The sequence below is a fragment of the Lepidothrix coronata genome, unplaced genomic scaffold, assembly GCF_001604755.1.
Source record: "Lepidothrix coronata isolate B3197 unplaced genomic scaffold, Lepidothrix_coronata-1.0 Scaffold188, whole genome shotgun sequence".
Taxonomy (NCBI): domain Eukaryota; kingdom Metazoa; phylum Chordata; class Aves; order Passeriformes; family Pipridae; genus Lepidothrix; species Lepidothrix coronata.
Window position 1 is genome coordinate 1,021,745 of NW_016690368.1, and position 18,310 is coordinate 1,040,054.

The 18,310-nt window shown below is 51.6% G+C and overlaps 1 protein-coding gene across 1 annotated transcript in view; it reads right to left on the reverse strand.

Moving 5' to 3' along the window:
* The window catches only part of MEGF6 (multiple EGF like domains 6), a 71,243-nt gene that overhangs the window by 25,140 nt on the left and 27,793 nt on the right, over positions 1–18,310 (reverse strand). Inside the window, exon 4 of the mRNA XM_017831150.1 lies at positions 3,707–3,829. Coding sequence (XP_017686639.1) covers positions 3,707–3,829 — 123 coding nt within the window. The remainder of the gene's footprint in view (positions 1–3,706; positions 3,830–18,310) is intronic.

Consider the following 18,310-nt stretch of genomic DNA (forward strand, 5'->3'; position numbering starts at 1 on the left):
TCCTTCCATCTCCTCTGTCTGAGGGGAGTGCAGTGCTGCTGAAAGATGCTGCTCTGGGATTCTGACCCTCTCAGGGCTGGGAAATGGATAAAGAGGGATGAAAAAGACGTTGTTAGTACTGACTGCACGTGGGGAAGTGGGTCTGTGCGGTAGCCGCCTAACACAGGAGTTGATTTAATACCTGATCTCTGCACCCTCCAGCTGCCCTTCTGACTTCTCCTCTCTCCCATCTGTATTCCCTTTCCTTCAGATCCAATTGATTTGCCACCAGAAGCAGTGAGTTGATACCCCAAGAATAACTGCAGGCAGCTGTAACTAGAACTGAGCGGGATGTTCCCTTTTGCAGCATCACACAAACCCATCACTTCCAAGAAATGGCTGAAAAATGTGTGACTGGGCAAAGAAAAGGTCAAATTCTCTAAAATGTGGAAGTTGTCTGCAAAATGAAAAGCCCCAGCAAGCACACGTGGACACTGACCCCCTGCACACACAGTTCAAGCCCACACAACCCCCCTGGCACAGTCCTTCTGTTCATTGCATCGCTGCCGTATTTGAGATTGCTTCATTTGAAGTTCTCCTAATATAAATAGGGATCCATCATGTAATCCCAAACTGATTTATCCTAACCTCAGACAACTTCCAGAAACATGTTGTGTGTTAATACAGACCATCTCTCCGCTCCACAGGCCAACAAAAGCAATTGGCTCCCACTGAATCCCTTGCCTTGGCCTGGCCTGCATCCCTGCGCTGAAACGCTGGAGGAGGACCCGGAGATGTGCTCCCTGCCTCCTGCCCATGTGGTTCTGATAAACACAGAGGTAATTCCAGGACGTGCAAGGCCCCTTTTTGTTCTGTTTCACTTTCAATAGAAGCGGCTGCTCCTCTCCTCCCTCCCTCAGCAGTGTCTTGCTGTATCTGAACCACAAAGACGCAACAAAGGAATCCTGCCCAGCGGAGCACCAGCAGTGATGGAGAGATGGTGTGAGAACTGAACCAGACACAGGTTCTAAGGTGGTTTTAAGCTGGTTTTGTGCTCTCCTGAGTCACAAACCCAGGTACCAGCTAGCCCTGGAAAGCTGCCTTGTCCACGCCAGCACATTTTGGGGGAATTCTGGAGCATCCCACTCCAGGCAGTGCCGCCGATTCATCATTGGAGCCTGTGTGGCTTTGTGGGGATCAGAAAACATTTAAAAAGTTAGATCCGTGCTTTGATGGACCTTAACTAGAAAAAATCACTGCAAAAGGCTCTTTCTCTCTCTAAAACTTCTTGCTGGGGCTGCCAGCAGCTTCTTACAGCTCAGCTCCATGCTTGTCCCAGCACAGAGCCGGGAGCCTCCTGCAGCCTCTGAGGGCAGGGAGCTCCAGAGAAGAGGGGGATGGATGGATGGATGGATGGATGGATGGATGGATGGATGGATGGACGGACGGATAGACGGATGGATGGATGGATGGATGGATGGATGGATGGATGGATGGATGGATGGATGGATGGATGGATGGATGGATGGATGGATGGATGGACGGAGGAGGCTCGCTGTCTCCAGTTCCCTTCATTCCTGGCCTATTCCTTGTATTTAGTGGCAATATTTTATATTTTAGCAGCATCTCTCCAGAAAATGAGAGAATATCATCCCAAACTGCAGAGAAACACCGCTTGGATCAGTTATCCCTAATCTCTCCCAACAGACCATGTCACAAGGCAACCTGACAACTGTGGGTAGAATAGGCAACCACAAACACCAACAGAGGAGTCACTTCTGAGCCTCTGCTCTGTTCTGAGCTTTCATCACTCTGCACAACTGGCTTAATGGATCGATACAGAGCTATAGGAAGGTGTGATTTATATACACATGTACAGACACAAATGTGTAAAGAACAAAAGCCACCAGTCCTGAAAGGAGAGAGACAGAGTTTTGGTCCTGCTCTGTTGTTATTTCAGAAACACTACTGGACAACCATGCAGTGAGAGGCTTTTACTTGCCCTGTCTGGTCTGCATCTACTTTCCCACATTCTCTTGATCACAGGGGCACCACCAAACTCGACACAGATCCTGCCAGCTCTGCTCCCCAGAGCTTCAGGAACTGCCCCACATCCTCCCGTGGATCAGGTTTCATGAACAGAGACCCCCACTTTTGGCAGATGAATCCCAACACTGCACATTATGGCAAACAGTTGCTCAGGAGTGTAATGCAAAGCAGGTTTGCAGTGCTGGGTGCAGGCAGCAGGAGCAGGGCAGCCCTGCCTTCCTGGATCCCACGGGAATGCTCTGCCTGGTACAGCCACCCCAGCAGGTAAACCTGGAAAAGGTTGGAAATTCCTTTTAAAGAAGAGATTCCTCCCTATGGTGATCCATTTTATCCTTTCCTCGAAAACTGCAGCACCTTCTGGGGCTGGTGCTGCCGAGAACTCCTGATTTCAGTTTGTCCCATGTTTTATTCCACGGGGCGGAGGCGGCAGAGTCTCTGCACACCACAAGAAAGGGAGCTGCATATTCCAGAGACAATTAGGAGATGACAGACCACAGCACACTTACATGTGAACGGCAGCAGCCCGTCACCACCGACACGAGTGCTCGAGTTCAGGGCTACAGCAGAGGGCTGGGATGGTTGGCACTGTCCTTTACTTGTGATCCTTCTGCTTCTGGATTTTTCCAGCAAAACATGGGGCACTTGGGGAACCAGCACCCTCAGTCTCACTGTGCTTGTTTGGGTATCATCATGTAGTGGAGGCAGCTGTGGCCAGATGTGCAGCTGTGGCCAGATGTGCAGCTGTGCAGCACTGGGCACGATGGGTTCAGCTTCCCTGGATGGCTTTTTCCTGCTCACATCACCCTTCCCAGCTGGAACACTCAGGCTTGCACAGAAAACCCTGGAGCGTGACCGTGCTCTGAGAAAACCCAGCAAACGGCCCCTGCAATGCCACTGCCCGGGAATTCTTTCCACTTGTATGAAAATATCCCTCAAATCACGGAAAAATGTGTCAAATAAAGCTGTGAGGGAGAAGTGGTTTAATTAAAGCAGCAGCAGATGCTGGAGGCAGGCTCTGAGTTCCAGTCAGTTCCACTCTGAGCCTCCAGTTTGGGGCAGGCAAACAAAAATATTTCAAGAAATTGGCCCAAACCTGGTGCCTGGATGGGAATGTTTGGACATGCACTGTCCAGGCAGATGCATGACCAGCATCCCAGGGAAGAGGTTTTGGGATTATTATGGCCACAGTTCCACACACAGCCACACTTACTGTCACTTGTCTGTCATACCCAGTGCCCACAGCGTGGGCTGGAGAAATAGCTGAGGTCAAAATGAAGCCTGACTCGAACCTCCTCATAATCTAGTTTATGTATCTGCTCTGAAAATGCCATATCTGATAAATCCAGAACCAAAAGCAGAAGCACCAAAGCACTGGAAGTCACTTCTCCTGAACCAGAACAAACTGGGGAACTGCAGAGCAGCCACAGCTGTACCTGACCACCCAGAAGAACAGCAAATGCTCTGAACCCAGCAACAGAAACATACCGGGGAAGACAACCAGGACACAAAGGAACATCCACCAGCATCATGCCATGGTCCCTGCACAGAGGGCAGGGAGGAGTGAGGAAGCCAAGGCAGGTGTTTTCTGTACACTGCCATGGATTTACCAGCAGAAAAAGGGCTACAAGGGTTAGAGGTGCCCGAGCAGTGCCCAGGCAGTGCCCAGGCAGGGCCTTACCGATGCAGGTCCTGCCGTCCGTGTGCAGGCGGGAGCCCGGCCGGCACTCGCAGTAGTAGGAGCCCAGGGTGTTCACACACCTCTGCTGGCAGCCCCCGTTGTGGACCTGGCACTCGTCCACATCTGCAAAAAAGAGAGGGGGAGAAACTCAGAGGGGTGGGCATGGGGGGGCCCGGGGTCAGCATTATTGGTCCTCTGTTGCCTGACTCCAGACCTGGGGAACAAAGGCAGAGATTGGCCATTTCCTTATGTTCCATCAGCCAAGCTGTTCGTGGAGTTACAGGGACAAGCCCCCAGCTGGTGAACAGCAACCAAAAAAAAAATGCATCTTATTTGTCAGTCAGCATAAACCTTCCCCGTCTGGTCACCTCGCAATGGTCACCTTTCCCATTTGCTCCAAGATGATGGATTAACTCATATTTTACACTTTTTTGCTTTGGGTCTATTCGTGTTTCTCTGCACTTTCTGCACCTTCAGCCCCCCCAGCCAGCGAGGGGGCCACAGCAGCAGCAGGACGATCCAGAGCCGAGCTGAGCGATCCTGCCACCCCAGCCACACTGTTACTGATGAGATAAAGAAACATTTCCTGAGTGAATCACGGCAGGGCGTGGACCCAGCCCTGTCCTTACATGCCAGAGGTGCAGGAACCTGCCCAGCACCGCAGCCCCCAGCAGCACCCAGAGCCCAGACTGCTCCAGGAGCGAGCTCTGGCTCACCTACTGCTCCCCCCAGGGAGCCAAAGGGCACCAAAAACCACGGGGAAAGGAGAAACTCAGCCTCGACTGAGCCCAGGGCTGTAATTTTACGTAAATCAGATTAATTGCCACAAAAATCAGCGAGCAGCAAGGAAAGGTCTGGTCAGGGCCGGGACGGGAAGCGAAGTGCGAGAGGTGATGCCTGTGTGTCCTGGTGTTCCTGAGCTGCACAGTAACAACACAAAATTACTGTTTTCTCAGAACACTTCTCATTGCAAGGCTTCTCACTGCTTAAAACTTTAAAACCTAAGGCTCAGAGCTCATGCAAAACCCTCTGCCCTTCCTGTCCCAGTGACTCCCAGCGAAGTCACAATGCCCTCTGCCCCGGCCATGCCAGGCTCCTCCTGGGAGCTCCCACTGCAGCTGTGGTCTCCATTAACCCAGAAAAAAAGGCTGATTTCTGTAATGCCAGCCCTTTGCTCAATTCAGTGGACTGAGCCTTTTAGAAGGTTTTGGTATTTTCTTCCTGTTTTTTCCAAGGCACTTGACTTTGAAAGAAAGAAAATGAATAGATTTTTGAGGTGAAACATAAGCATTGAGTGGTGCTCTCTGAAGAGTGAGCCAAAGCCAGAGTGGCTTTTTAGGGGGAAAAATGCTGTGGTGTGAGGCTGAGATGTCGGGCAAAGAAACCTAATCCTGATTAAACAATTTTCCTCTGCGAAGGCTTTAAACACTTGGGATGCTGCAGAGCCCTAGAGCCCCTGAGGCACTCGCTGCTCATCTCTATGGGCAGGATTAGCTATTAATACACAGAACTGGCTCTGTTTGGCTCAAGAACAGGAAAACTGGGGTTTGGGAAGGTTTTATATAGCGTAGTAAAGTTTTCTGTCTGAATTTAAATGACTATTCCACTGCTTCCCTTCAACTCTAATCTGAAACCGTAGAGAATTTACCGTCCAAGAAAGTTAGTGATGTGTTGAATAAACTTCTTACTTTCACCCCATTACTCACACTCAGTAATTTTACATCTCCTCTCTCAATGTCTCCTCTTCCCCCTTTGTACTTTTCACCCTCTAAATCTCTGTGATTCCAAAGGCTGTCCCCACCCCAATCCCCTCTGCCTAATCCCCTCTTGGCCTGGGAGAGTGGCCAGTCCTTCCTCACACTGTGGTTGTAGAACCACCCATCACCTTCACTGCCACGTGCTCCCACATAACCCACCACATCCTGCTGGCCCTCCTGGAGCCTCACTTATCTCCTCTGCAGTGCCAGAGACATTTTGAGACATACCCTGCATGATGGTGTGACCAAAATAACACTGTCCCCGGGGACAGGGAGGGGGCAGACCCACCAGCCACCCCCAGCAGTGGCAGCTCCTCCAGCCTGTCCTGGCGTGCCCAAGGCTTGCCAGTGAGTGAGTCACCCAGGAACAGGGACGGGAAAGCAGCAGGAGCTGATCCCAGGGCCAGGAGGAGCATGGCTGTGAAGGGTCACGTTGCCCTTGGTGCACATCTTGGCAGCAGCACGAGCCGAATCCCTCCGTGACACTCCGTGAGCTGCGGTTTGGGGCACGGCGGGGTTATTTTCCTACTGGAGAGCTGACAAAATCTGGTTGAAATTAATATACCAAAGGAAGCAAATGAGAAGCATACAGGCTTCTCTTCAGCTGACTCTGAGCAAGCCAGAGCCGTGCCAGGACGGAGCGTGCCAAGCCCATGGCCTGCCTGCTCTGCCGTGCCAGCACGGACACGGCCGTGGGGACTGGCCAGAGCCCACGGGGGCAGGAACCCCACGCAGCAGGAGCTGGGGAGTGGGGCTTGGATCACATCCCTGCTGTGTAAGGAAACTGGAGTTCATGTCCTCATCTGCAAGGACACGGGGATCAGCAAAGAACCAGCCAATGCTCTCGTCAGCCTCTTCCCTGAGCAGGAACAATCCATCAGGCCCCAGACACCGGCTACGTGGGCTAACACGGGTCCTGCTGCCATCAAACACAGGGGAGAGGGACACAAGAGCGAAAGAAAGGAGACAGTGCAAGGAGATGGCTTTGGCTGAGTGCACTCCCTGACCACGCTCGGGTCCCTCCAGCAGGAACACTGATCTGTCTCCAACCAGAGTTCCCTGTCAGGGGAAAGAAAGTGGCAGCAGCAGGTCTGCAAAGTATTAAATCTCTGGTATGGAGGCAGTTTATCTCCTCTGCAAGGCTGAGGAGGAGGCGATGGATCCCAGCTGGAAGCACAGGCAGCAGACCCGCTGCCGAGGTTCGCTCTGTCTGGCCGAGCAGCAGTGCCAGGCTCTGATCCCTGCAGCAATTAGCCCGGATTACAGAGCAGGGCTGTGGGGAAAAGGTTAATTAAAATCCATCGAGATGAGCGTGTGTGGGATCCGGTGACTTTATCTTTCCAGTACCGGTTTGTTGAAGCTAACTCAGCAATTTTAAGAAGTAGAGACTGGAAGGAGAGGACCCAACAGCAGCACACTGGCTGCCAGCTCCCAGACAGGGGGACACAACATCACTGCTGCCATCCTGCAGCATGGACACGATTAGGAACCCAGGGCATTAGAAAGAAAACCCCCTCTGCACTATTTTGGCACTTGCACATATTGCACAGCCCCTACCATGAATAACCTGGAGATTTTGTGTGCCTTCTTATTGCACACTCCCTGTGTGCAGACAGGAATCAGCAAAGGCAAACACCAACAATGCAAGGATGCCACAGGAGAGGACGATGCCTCAGGTCCCCTCAGCTACCCTGAAAGCCTTTCCCTCCTCTAGGTTGAGGAAGGAGGGTACTAGCCTCAGGCTGGTCTCAGCTGGGCATGTGAGTGACTCAGGGAGGGCAGAAGGAAGGCCATTTGGGCGGTCAGAACACCTCCACACCCTCAGCTTTCATCTTGTCCTAAACTAGGAATTTGGAAAAGCCTGAAGGCTCTTAAAGAGCTCCACGGAATTACTGGAACTGGCATTCCTCCTGCTGCAGCCTCTCCTAGAGAGGTGGGAGGTGCCCACAGCTTCCCCAGGCTACCTGTGCCATCCACGGGAGCAGATTCCAAAGGCACTTCAGGAACGGAAGCATCGGCTTTGCAATAATCCAGAGAAGCGAAAATGCATCAGGGAGCTGGTTTGCCTCAGTCCTTGGCATTGTCCTCAGCTCACCTTTCCCTGCCCCCAAGCACCGTGGCTGGGAGAGTCGCTCAGCTCCCCCTCGTGCTCCCACCTCTGTCTCTGGGTGGGTTTTAATTAGGGCATTACTCAGCACAGAGCAGAGGTGCACGTAACGACAAGCAGGCAGCCTGCTCTGGACTTGCTGCTGCTCTCACCCACTCCAGCCTTCTCTCAGCACTGTTTTACCCTGTTCCCTGTGCAAGCTGCCTCTCTGCCTGGAAGATGCCCCTGTGCAGAGGCACAGTGGCTTGGTCCCTGTGCTGCACTGTGGGAGCCAACGGCACAGAGTGAACACCAACACATGCCTGTGTTGGTACCCACGGGTGGAAATCCAGGTCACTATTGAAGGAGCTAATAGAAACTGTGATCAAACACCAGCCACCAGCTCTGCTGTTTCCTGGCTGGTTTAGAGGCTCAGAGAGGCAATATCACTGCACCAGGTCTACATCACTGGGATGATTGATTGCAAGTCCCATCGGAGCACAAAGCTCCTCCTGTAAGGGCAGCTGTGTAAGGACACAACACCCAGCACTGCCATCAGCCATTGCACCAACACCAGGACCCAACAGAGCCCTGTTTGTACACACAAGGCATGTTAAGGCACTCGAGACCTCAATGAAACCTCCACTGTTACTACACAAACCCCCTCTTCACTCTCCCGTCACACAACAAAGCCGCCGGTGACGCGCACACAGCAGAGCCTTGTGCCCTGGCAGCTGCTTCGTGAGGGGACACGGCTGTGGGGACGTCTGTGCTGTCTGGGTGGGCAGACAGGAACACTCTGCAAGGAGACCAGCACACAGACCCTAAAAATCACACCAAGAAAACATCTGGGACCCTAAAAATCACACCAAGACAATGTCTCCTCCTACCAGTCAAAGAAAAGCTCAAGCAGCAAAGAAAAAATTAACCAAACCCACAGTGATACCAGTTTAGGATGAGCCACGAGATGGATGAACACCAGGAAATTCCCTCAGCCATGCAGCCTCAGAGGCACCTCACAACAAGGCAGGATAAAACCACGACCATGCACAGAGATACCTGTCCGCAGAGATAACCAGAATCAGGATCCAGTGAATTCTGCATTAGAGAAAGGAAGGCTGGAGGTTTATATTCCAGCCACAAAGCTGGATCTCGGGAGCTTATCTTGGAGAATTACAATGAGCCAATACAGTTGGATGGAGACAGCAAACACAATCTGTGTTTGAGACAAACATCTGATCTATAAATAACAAAGCAGCAACTCGCCCTGTTTCCGAAGGTCTGGCACATCTCACATCTATCCTGATATCACTCTATAACCGACCGCTTGGGGCATTTATTTATTAGCATTATCTCACGATGAGATAATGCATTCCTTGATGTCTACATTACGCCCAAGCATCCCAAGTCTTTAGTGACCTCCACAGATCCTCCAGTATTTCCTAAATCTTCACAAACCTTTCCTGCCATGAAAGCAGCCAAGAGCACACAGGGGAGGAAACAGGGTGTGTGCACTCACTGAACTCACCCCGTGCTCCGTGTCCCCATCTACCATCTCATGGAAGCCAGTGCACCCACACATGCAACAGGAGCACCCAGGGTTCCATCCCCTCCACCTGTTCCGTGGGAAGCTCTGCCTGGCCAAGTGCTTCCCACGCTGCAGCAGGCTGGGAATTGCTTCTGACAGACACTGCTGAGTCTGCAGAGAAGTGATCCCTGAGATGTGGCTGCATCCCCTGCTGTGCCCACACACTGCCCAGCTCCTGGTTCTGGTCAGTGCTGCCCAAGGATTCCCCCTGCACAAGGGTCAACAGCGAGGAACAGTGAGTCTGTCCTATGTGAGACTCCGCTGTGCAACTCACACAGCCCAGACAAACCCACAGACTCACAGACAGAGAAAGGTAGAATTTGTTCATGAAAAAACAGTATCAAATTTCACTTTTTGCCCCGGACCAGGGTAAGATCTTTCGGAACTGGGGAAAAAGCTATTCTACACATCCTAGCAAAATGCATTCATTTGTTTTTTTAAGGAATGTGGCACAGGAGCTATCTTTAACCCAGCTGCACAGCAACTGACATGAAGAAACTCCTGTTTTTCTCCCCCTCTGCCAGAAGCGACTTTTCAGGGTAAGAAATGCCCTGAATAATAATAATAATAATAATAATAATAATAATAATAATAATAATAATAATAATAATAATAAAGAAACAGTACAAGCACAGGCAGATGCACAGCCAGGTCACCAGTCTGTCACCTGGGTGGCCACCAGCCTGGGATCCCCACTCGACAGCTGGGGGGTGTGGGGACAAACCCCTCGGGGAAGAGCCCTGCCCGGCCACACAGAGTCCCAGAAGAGTTCGGGTCTGAAGGGACCTCTCCAGGCCACCTGGTCCCGCACGTACCTGGCCGCAGGTCGGGGTACCCCGCTCGCCCCAGGTAGCAGGGGTAGCAGCTCCTCCACAGGTAGCGGTAGTGCTCGCCGGCAGAGCCCGGGATGCCGCCCAGGCAGCCCAGGCACCAGAGCAGCGCCCAGGGCCGGCCCATGACCGCGGCACGGAGCGGGGATGGAGCGGGGATGGAGCCACGGGGAGAGGGGAGGGAACAGGGATGGAGCGGGGACAGGGAGAGAGGGAGACGGGAAGGACCGGGGATGGAGCAGGGACAGGGAGAGGGGACAGAGCGAGGACGGAGCGGTTCGGAGAGGGGACGCAGACGGGACGGAGCCGGCCCGCAGCGGGACGATGCGGGCGGGGATGCGCGGGGCGGTGCGGGGCGGCTCAGCCGGGGGAGCTCAGCCGGGGGGGCGGTCCCGCTCCGCCCCCGCAGGTACCGCCGGGCCCGGGAGCGCCCGCGATCCCCCTGCCCGCGGGGGGAGCGCTCGGGACGGGCGGGGGGTTCTCCCCACCCCGCCCTCGGGCGCTGCCGGGCACCGCGGCGCAAAGCCCCGGGATGCCGTCGGGGGCACGGCGGGACGGGCAGACAGACGGACAGACAGACGGCTGCACGGCCTCGGTGCCCACGCGTGGAGCAACGTGACCCGGCCGAGGCGAAGAACCCACTGCGGCACCCCCGGCCCCGGGGCCAGAGCTCGGGCGGATGCTCCGCCGTGAAAGAAACCCGCGGATTTGCCCCAAAACAGGGCTGAGGAGGGATGGAACATGGGCACGGCTGTCCAGGCTCTCCCAAGAGCCCCAGCGAGCCCACTTCCACCCGGGGCAGCGTGGGGGACTCCAGGGTTACCCCAAACCGGGAGTTTTTCTCTAGGGATGTGCCCCGTTACCATCACACCTCCCTGAAACCCGCAGATAATGAAACAGCCCCAAACAGCAAATCTTCACTGTGCTGTTCTTAAAATAAACCTTTGTCACCAAATTTAAACTGAAATGAGGAACAGCCACTGTGAGTGTTCCAAAGAAAACCATAATGCTCATAATATTCCTGTTTCCTGCAAGACGGAGCCTAGAATTTTATTTTACCTTTTTCATTAAACAAGAAGTAGGAATAGCTTATTGGATTTTCCAGAGGCAAGCTCAAAAGCCTCATTTAACATTCTGGAATGTTTTGAAACAATGTGCTCGCAGGGCTGAGCTGGGGGGAGCAGGCCCTGCTACTTTGGGACATGTTCACAGTATTACTTGGCCATAGTAAAATTCCAAATTAAAACTTGTGGTTTAGGCTGCAATGAATAGCATTCCACAAAAAATTTTGAAATAAGCTGAATCCAGGAAGAAAATAAGGATTTCATGCTATTGCTGCAGCAGTTTCCAAAGGAAGGTGGACTCCAGTCACGAGTCTCCTTTGCTGATCATTCCAAGCAAGAGCAGCTTCCTAATGTTTCAGGGACAAATGCTGTTCATCTTAATATTCACACAAGGCAACGGCCCACATGCTTCTCATTAATATTTTGACTTTAACAAAAATATCTGACCCAAAAATTTGTCAGTTAAACGTGTGGAAATGGTCTGGAGGAGCCAAGCCTGATGTGCCCCATCCCACAAGCTGCTCAACACCAGGCTCCACAGTGGGGCTGCCTGAGTGCCCAGGGAGATGCTCAGTGCTGGGGGAGCAAGGACATGGAGCACAGGAGGGGAAATGCCAGAGGGGTATCACTGGGAGGCACCAGAGGTTCTGCCTGTGCTCCCCATGTGCACAGACATGCTGCTGTCCCGCGAGAGGCCACTGCCAGATCCACCAAACACTTCAGCCATTTCAAAATACCCCACGGCCAGACACCATGAATTGTCCCTGCTGGCCCAGAGCAGGTCCTGGGAATGCTGCCCCTGAGCCCTGACACTGCCACCACTGCCACGGCGAGTGGTGACAGTCTCCTGGGAACGTCTCCTGAGGTGCTGACAGGTAGAAATCAATGTTGCCACAGAGCTACGAAAAATGGGTCAGACCGACTTCATCAGTTCAGAAATGTTATTAAGACATCATCTATATTAAATTAGCCTTGCCTGGAATCCAGATGGATCACAGTGAGCCGCTCTCCAAGTGACTCCCCGACTCCTCAAGCACCCAGCAAAGGGACCTTTCCCCTGGCTCCACAACCTGGGAATTCCTTCTGCCCAGGCACAGCCATTTCCCAAAAAAGGGCACTCCTCCTCACCCTGCACAAATGAATGCAACCTCTGTGACAAACTTGTTTAATGCCCTGCTTTCTTAGACTGCAAAAAAAAAGACAACGGGGTGAGAGGCTCAGACTTTCCCACACAGCTCAGAGGTGCAAACACGCATCAAAAGCACATCAGGCTTGAGCAGAAACTGAGTCCTGCTTATGTCATAAGTTATGTTTGGCCAGGTCAAAGCCAGCTCGAGCTTCCTTGTCACCTAATTTACTTCAGCTGATTAAGTACTAAGAGTTGGTTTGAGTAAGGCAACACATTCCAATCAGCTGCAGGTCCTTCCTTCTTCCTGGGGACTGAGCCAGGACAGCACCAACATGCAGAGCCTCCTTGAACAGGGACCAAGCTGGGGCACACCTCTGCCTCTCATGGAATTTCATTCAAACTCAGTTTCAGTGTTAATAAATTCTTCTAAGAACCCAAACAAATCAGAGCTGACAATGTGGTCCTTCACACCTGGAGACCCAGTTAAGTCCTGGAGTTAATTCATCCCTGCACAGACACAGGTCAACAGAAGTGCTGGAATCTTCACCCAAAAACAACCCAAACCCTGAACCACATTTCTTCTGACATTTGAAGAAGTCTACAGTTAAAAGGAAATGGCCAAAAGGGCACTAGGAAAGCAGTCCAGAAACACACAGGAGGTGGAACATGGAAGGGGAATGGAGAGGAACAGGCTGAGGGACAGGGTTTGTGACTGGGGGCAGAGCACACACCATCACCTCATGTGTGTGCACAGAACACATGGCACCAGGCTGACAGGGGTATGGGCAGCTCAGAGCTTTTAGTCTTTCCAGCTGAAGAGTTTAGACTCCCTCTTCCTCCCAGACAGGAGTTGTCTTATTCCAAGCGAGCCATCAAGGCCTCCTTGACCCATTTCAAAGGGGATTTAAAGAGGGGAATATTCCCCTAGCAGGGTGTTTTCTATGATGGCCCTGGCAGGGGTATGTACCACTTCCCTGAACTCCTCACCAGCTGAAGGAATTAAATGACTGGAGACCCCTGCACTCTAAATTGGGTTTATTATGCACAATCCAGCTAAAATGGGAATTTTCATTTACTTTCAGAGCTAATGCCCTTGTCCTATGAAGGCCACAAGAAGCACAAACATGCTTCTCTATGTCAAGTGGTGCTTAGAGGGATAAAATAAACAACAGCTTGTGAGAATTGTGGTTTAGGGGCTGGTTTATGACACTTTCTAAGAGCTCTGTCCACTGCATCGCTCCATCACACCTGTCACTGGAGCAGAGCCCTGGGCACGATGACACCCACAGATCTGAACTCCCCCAGGATCCCTGATGGGCACAGTGCTGACTGGCTCCTGCCCACTTGGCAGGTTCAGGAGTCCTCCTGTGGCTGAGATGAAGATTTTTTTCCTTCAAAAACTCTCCTACCTTAGAAGCAAACTCTGGCTCCTGGTACTTTCCTGCCTCTCCACACAAAGCTGGTGCTGCTGCAGAGTGATTTGTTTAGCAAATACTTCAGAGAGGACTCTGAAAGGCTTAGCTTGGTGTCACTCCAAGGCAGGAATCAAACCTCTGAACCCACGGCTCCTCTTCCCGGGCCACCCTCGGGAGAGGTGCGAGGTCCAAACCCTCCCGGCCAGCTCAGGGCTCCAAATATCTGACCCCACGGTTTGCAGCCCAGCCAGCTTTATTCAGACTCCATCAGGACTCTGACCAAGAAAAGCTGAATATTTTGCAAACTGTAAACATTAGTCAGTGCCTTTTGTCTTCCCAAACTCCACCGTCTGCACAAACACGGATCCAATCCCATCCCCTCCTGAAAACACGTGTTAGCGTGTGGGGTGTTTGGGAAGAGCTTCTTACCTGATGTTTAAATAAACATTAATGTAAAAACTGCTCAGTACAGCAGGGTCCACCCACTGTCTCAGTAGTAGGGCTGAGGGAGAGCCATGGGGAGATAAAAACACCCTCTTCCCTGGGGCGGAGAGATTTACACTCAAGCAAAGAGGGGAGCACAGGAGTGAGGCAGCCCAGGGCAAACTCTACCCTCAGTTAATTTAGGATTTAATCTTCCTTGTGTTCTTTTTTTGGCACGGTGAAACCTGCAGACAGGACGAAGCCATGTAGGATAAATGAGGGGCTCCAGAAAGACAGTGACACTCAGTGTCCCCAACACCGAGTCACAGGCGACAAGGGAGAGACGGGGAGCAAACAGCTACAAATAATTCCAAGGATACATGCAAAGGGATTCACACTGTCTTCCCTAAAAATATATATATATAAAAAAAAAAGATTGTTTTTTTTCCACCAAAATCCTGAACCTCTTAATCATCAGAGAAGCTAATCCGCATCAGGGGAATTCTGGGGAAACTGGAAATATTTTCGCTTGGCTAAGATAAGGGCAGAGCTGTTTATTTCGCACATCTCCACAGTGGTACAGAGCCAGGAAATACTTTTCAGTTATTTTCAACAAAACAAGACAAATGTACCAAATTGGCAAGAAAGTGACATTTTTCTGAGGAATTCTTTAATGTCCGAACCGATATCCACAGAAACGACTCTTTCCCCATTCGTCAGCAGTCTGTGTTAATTATCTGAATACTTTTGGCCTTCTGCTAAGCAAACCAGGGCTGAAAATATGCAAGAACTCCACCACAAAGCCATGACCATCCAAAGCAACCCCCAGCATGCCCTGAGCTGGCACTTTAATGCCACACCAGAGGATACGTGGGTTTGGGGTTCTGGCCTGCAGGAGCCTGGTCAAGGTGCTTTCTCCAATCTGCCAGTGAATCCTGGAACTCTGATATGCTCAAAAAAAAATATATCTGGTTCTTGGCTCTGACAAGCAAAGAGATTTTTGCATCTTTCTGACTCTGGGCTGCCCCGAACCAGCAGCGTTCCCAGAGATGGAAACACGGGGGGGACGGGCTGGGGAACCCCCCGGCACAGGGACCAGCTGTGGGAGCCAGGGAGGCACAGAGGGCAGAGCTGGCACTGGGCACTGCTCACACAGCCCCACCCAGCAGCTCCAGTTACAAACAAACACCATGGCTCCTCTTCCCCTTGGGTTTGGAAGCAGGAGGTTTAAAGCAGAACAGGGAATGAGGGTGCCACAGACTCCAAGGGGAAATCTCACCTCTCCTGCACCAGCAAAACACACACCATGGCCACGGGTCCTGCTCTGATCCTGCTCTGATCCTGCTCTGGTCCCTCACCAGGGCCACCAGCCCTGCCTGTGTCTGAGGTGCTGCACAGGACCAAACCCAGCTGCTTTTGCTGCAGTTTATTTTCCCATTCTAAACTTTCAGTGCCAATAAGAAGAAACAACTTTAACAGGTACAAAACGATCCCCCTCCTTCCTTGCCCAAACACTCAAGGTACCACTACCCAAGAGGAGGAACTCACACAGATAAGAACACACCATTATCCCAGCTCACTGCCTCACTCTGTAATGACCATCCTGTTCATGGAAGTGAGAAGACAAAATGGTTTTAACATTATAAATCCGTAGGTTTAGAAGTTTTACTTTCCTGTCTAAGAATTATTATCCCTTTCCACTAAAATTCCTTCAAATAAACACACACAAGTAACTTGAATAGCATAAATCCAAAGAAAACTAAATTAAAAGGTTGAAAAAATTAAAATAGTCACTTCATACACATTTTCTACTAATTACCATAACTCTAATGGAGAATAAAATATGTTCCCCTAAGGAACCCAGAGATCTCCCTTCCCCTCAGCAGGGTGTGGACCAGACCTTGAAGGCACAGGAGCACTTTTCTCAAATTACCTTTTATTAGAGTGAATGACTAATCACTAGGTGAGAAGGGAGGAATCACCACCCTGTTACCAGATCACAGGTTCCCTCCTTCCCCTCCTCAGCAGCTCCCATGGATTTAACAACTCAGGAGCCAAAGGAGCCAAAACCTGTGCTTCTGCCCCACCCCTGAAGCATCCTCCATCCTCCCCAAAATCTCCCTGGGAGCCATTAACCAGCACTGGAGATGCTCCCCACCACCACACCACCATTAGGCCACTCCATTATCTTCAGTTACAGATCAAAAATCACCCCCAGATTAGGAAATGCCAAATTGCAGTTGGATGTGTGGAATAGATGGGGCGGTTTCAAGAAGATTTATCACTTGTTGGCAAATTTTTGACATTTGGCACCGAGCAAGGCACTCAAAAAATGTATCTGCACTTAAGAAGTTACTTTTTTTGCTCTGTAAAGCAGCATTTCCTTCTTAAATGGGAGTAGAAAAATGGAGACAAATAGGGTTTGAAGGCATTTGGGCTGGATGGAAGAAGAATGAGCTGTAGCTGTGCCAGGACCGCGTGTTTCAGCCATACAGTGCTCTGTGTTTCCTTCTGCTACTGCAGATAAATCTTGGGTTTCCCTTGCTCACCCGGAGCTGCCAGGAGCCAATCCCATTCCCATCACTCCCAGGCTCCAGCTCTGCTGCAGACAGAACCCTCTGACAATCTGCTGGGATAGGACCAGGGACAGGGACAGGGATGGGGACAGGGATGGGGACGTACAGAGTCACTGCCACCCACGGAAAGGCTCTTGCAGAGCAATCACTCACAGGGATGTTTTTATTCAGGCCCCAGATCACTCCTGTTGATAACAGGAATAAAAGGTGTCTGTGGGCAGCACACAAACCTGTCAAGTCATGAAGAATTAAATGCATTTCCAGCCAAGAGCAGAGCTGGAGAAGGACAGCGATCAAAACAAGGCTGATGTGATCAAAGAGCCCCACGTTTAATTCCCTCACCCTCCTCTAATTCGCTCCTGTCTGGGCTCGGAGCGCCCTGACTGCTCACAAACACCAGACCGTGCAAGTTTTGGTTTACTTTGCAGAAACCCTGAGACCTGCTGGAGCTTAACAAAATCCCCAAGGGTTTATATTTGCTTAATCCTCCCACTGCAGCAACCTGACAGCATTTGGGGATGGTGGCTCATTCCGAGGGCTTCGGGCAGGACAGGGTCCAGCAGTGAGCCCAAGCAGGGCTGCCTGGCCCTCCCTCACCTGCTCTCCAGCAACAGCTTTGCACACTACAGGTCTTAAAAGTATGGATGCCATAAATCCATAAATTCTAATTAGATTTTCACATACTGTAAGTGCCTAAATGCAGTATCTGTTTGAGGAGCAGTGTGTGGAGACAGCTGAAGCCCAGCATATTTGAAGGTTACTATTATTACTATTATTATCATAATTATCATTATTATGTTTAACTTCTGCTTTTTTATAAAAATCCCTTTAATCTTTTAAACGGACCCAATCTCAGGAGGTTCCCCCTAAGCCCTGAGTTTCCCCAGCAGATACAGCGAGAGCTGGAGTTATTGTTGCCTCCACATTTTGTCAAAATAAGCTTTGTGGTCAGGCTCTGCAAACACTCCTGCAGCTTCCTAGAGCTTGTATTTATCAAAGCATTATGAAACTTCCTTCCTCCATGACCAAAACTTACAATCCATAAATAAAAGGAGGAGAGTTCCTCATCCCCCAACTCACCACAGGCTCCACATCCCTGCTGGCTGAGGGTGAGGTTTTGCTGTGGTCAGTTTAGACCACCCTGAGTTGTGAGAGCTTTGGACAAGCTCTGTAATTCAAATCCAGCCTGAGAGCCTCCGACAACAGGTCTACCCGCTAAGATCGGACACCAGGTCTACCCGCCTGACCCGGACAACAGGTCTACCCGCTAAGCTCGAACAACAGGTCTACCCCCGGGGCTCGGACACCAGGTCTACCCCCCGGGGCTCGGACAACAGGTCTACCCGCCGGGCCCGGACAACAAGTCTACCCGCTAAGCTCGAACAACAGGTCTACCCCCGGGGCTCGGACACCAGGTCTACCCGCCGTGATCGGACACCAGGTCTACCCGCCTGACCCGGACACCAGGTCTACCCGCTAAGCTCGAACAACAGGTCTACCCCCGGGGCTCGGACACCAGGTCTACCCCCCGGGGCTCGGACAACAGGTCTACCCGCCGTGATCGGACACCAGGTCTACCCGCCTGACCCGGACACCAGGTCTACCCGCTAAGCTCGAACAACAGGTCTACCCCCGGGGCTCGGACACCAGGTCTACCCCCCGGGGCTCGGACAACAGGTCTACCCGCCGTGATCGGACACCAGGTCTACCCGCCTGATCGGACACCAGGTCTACCC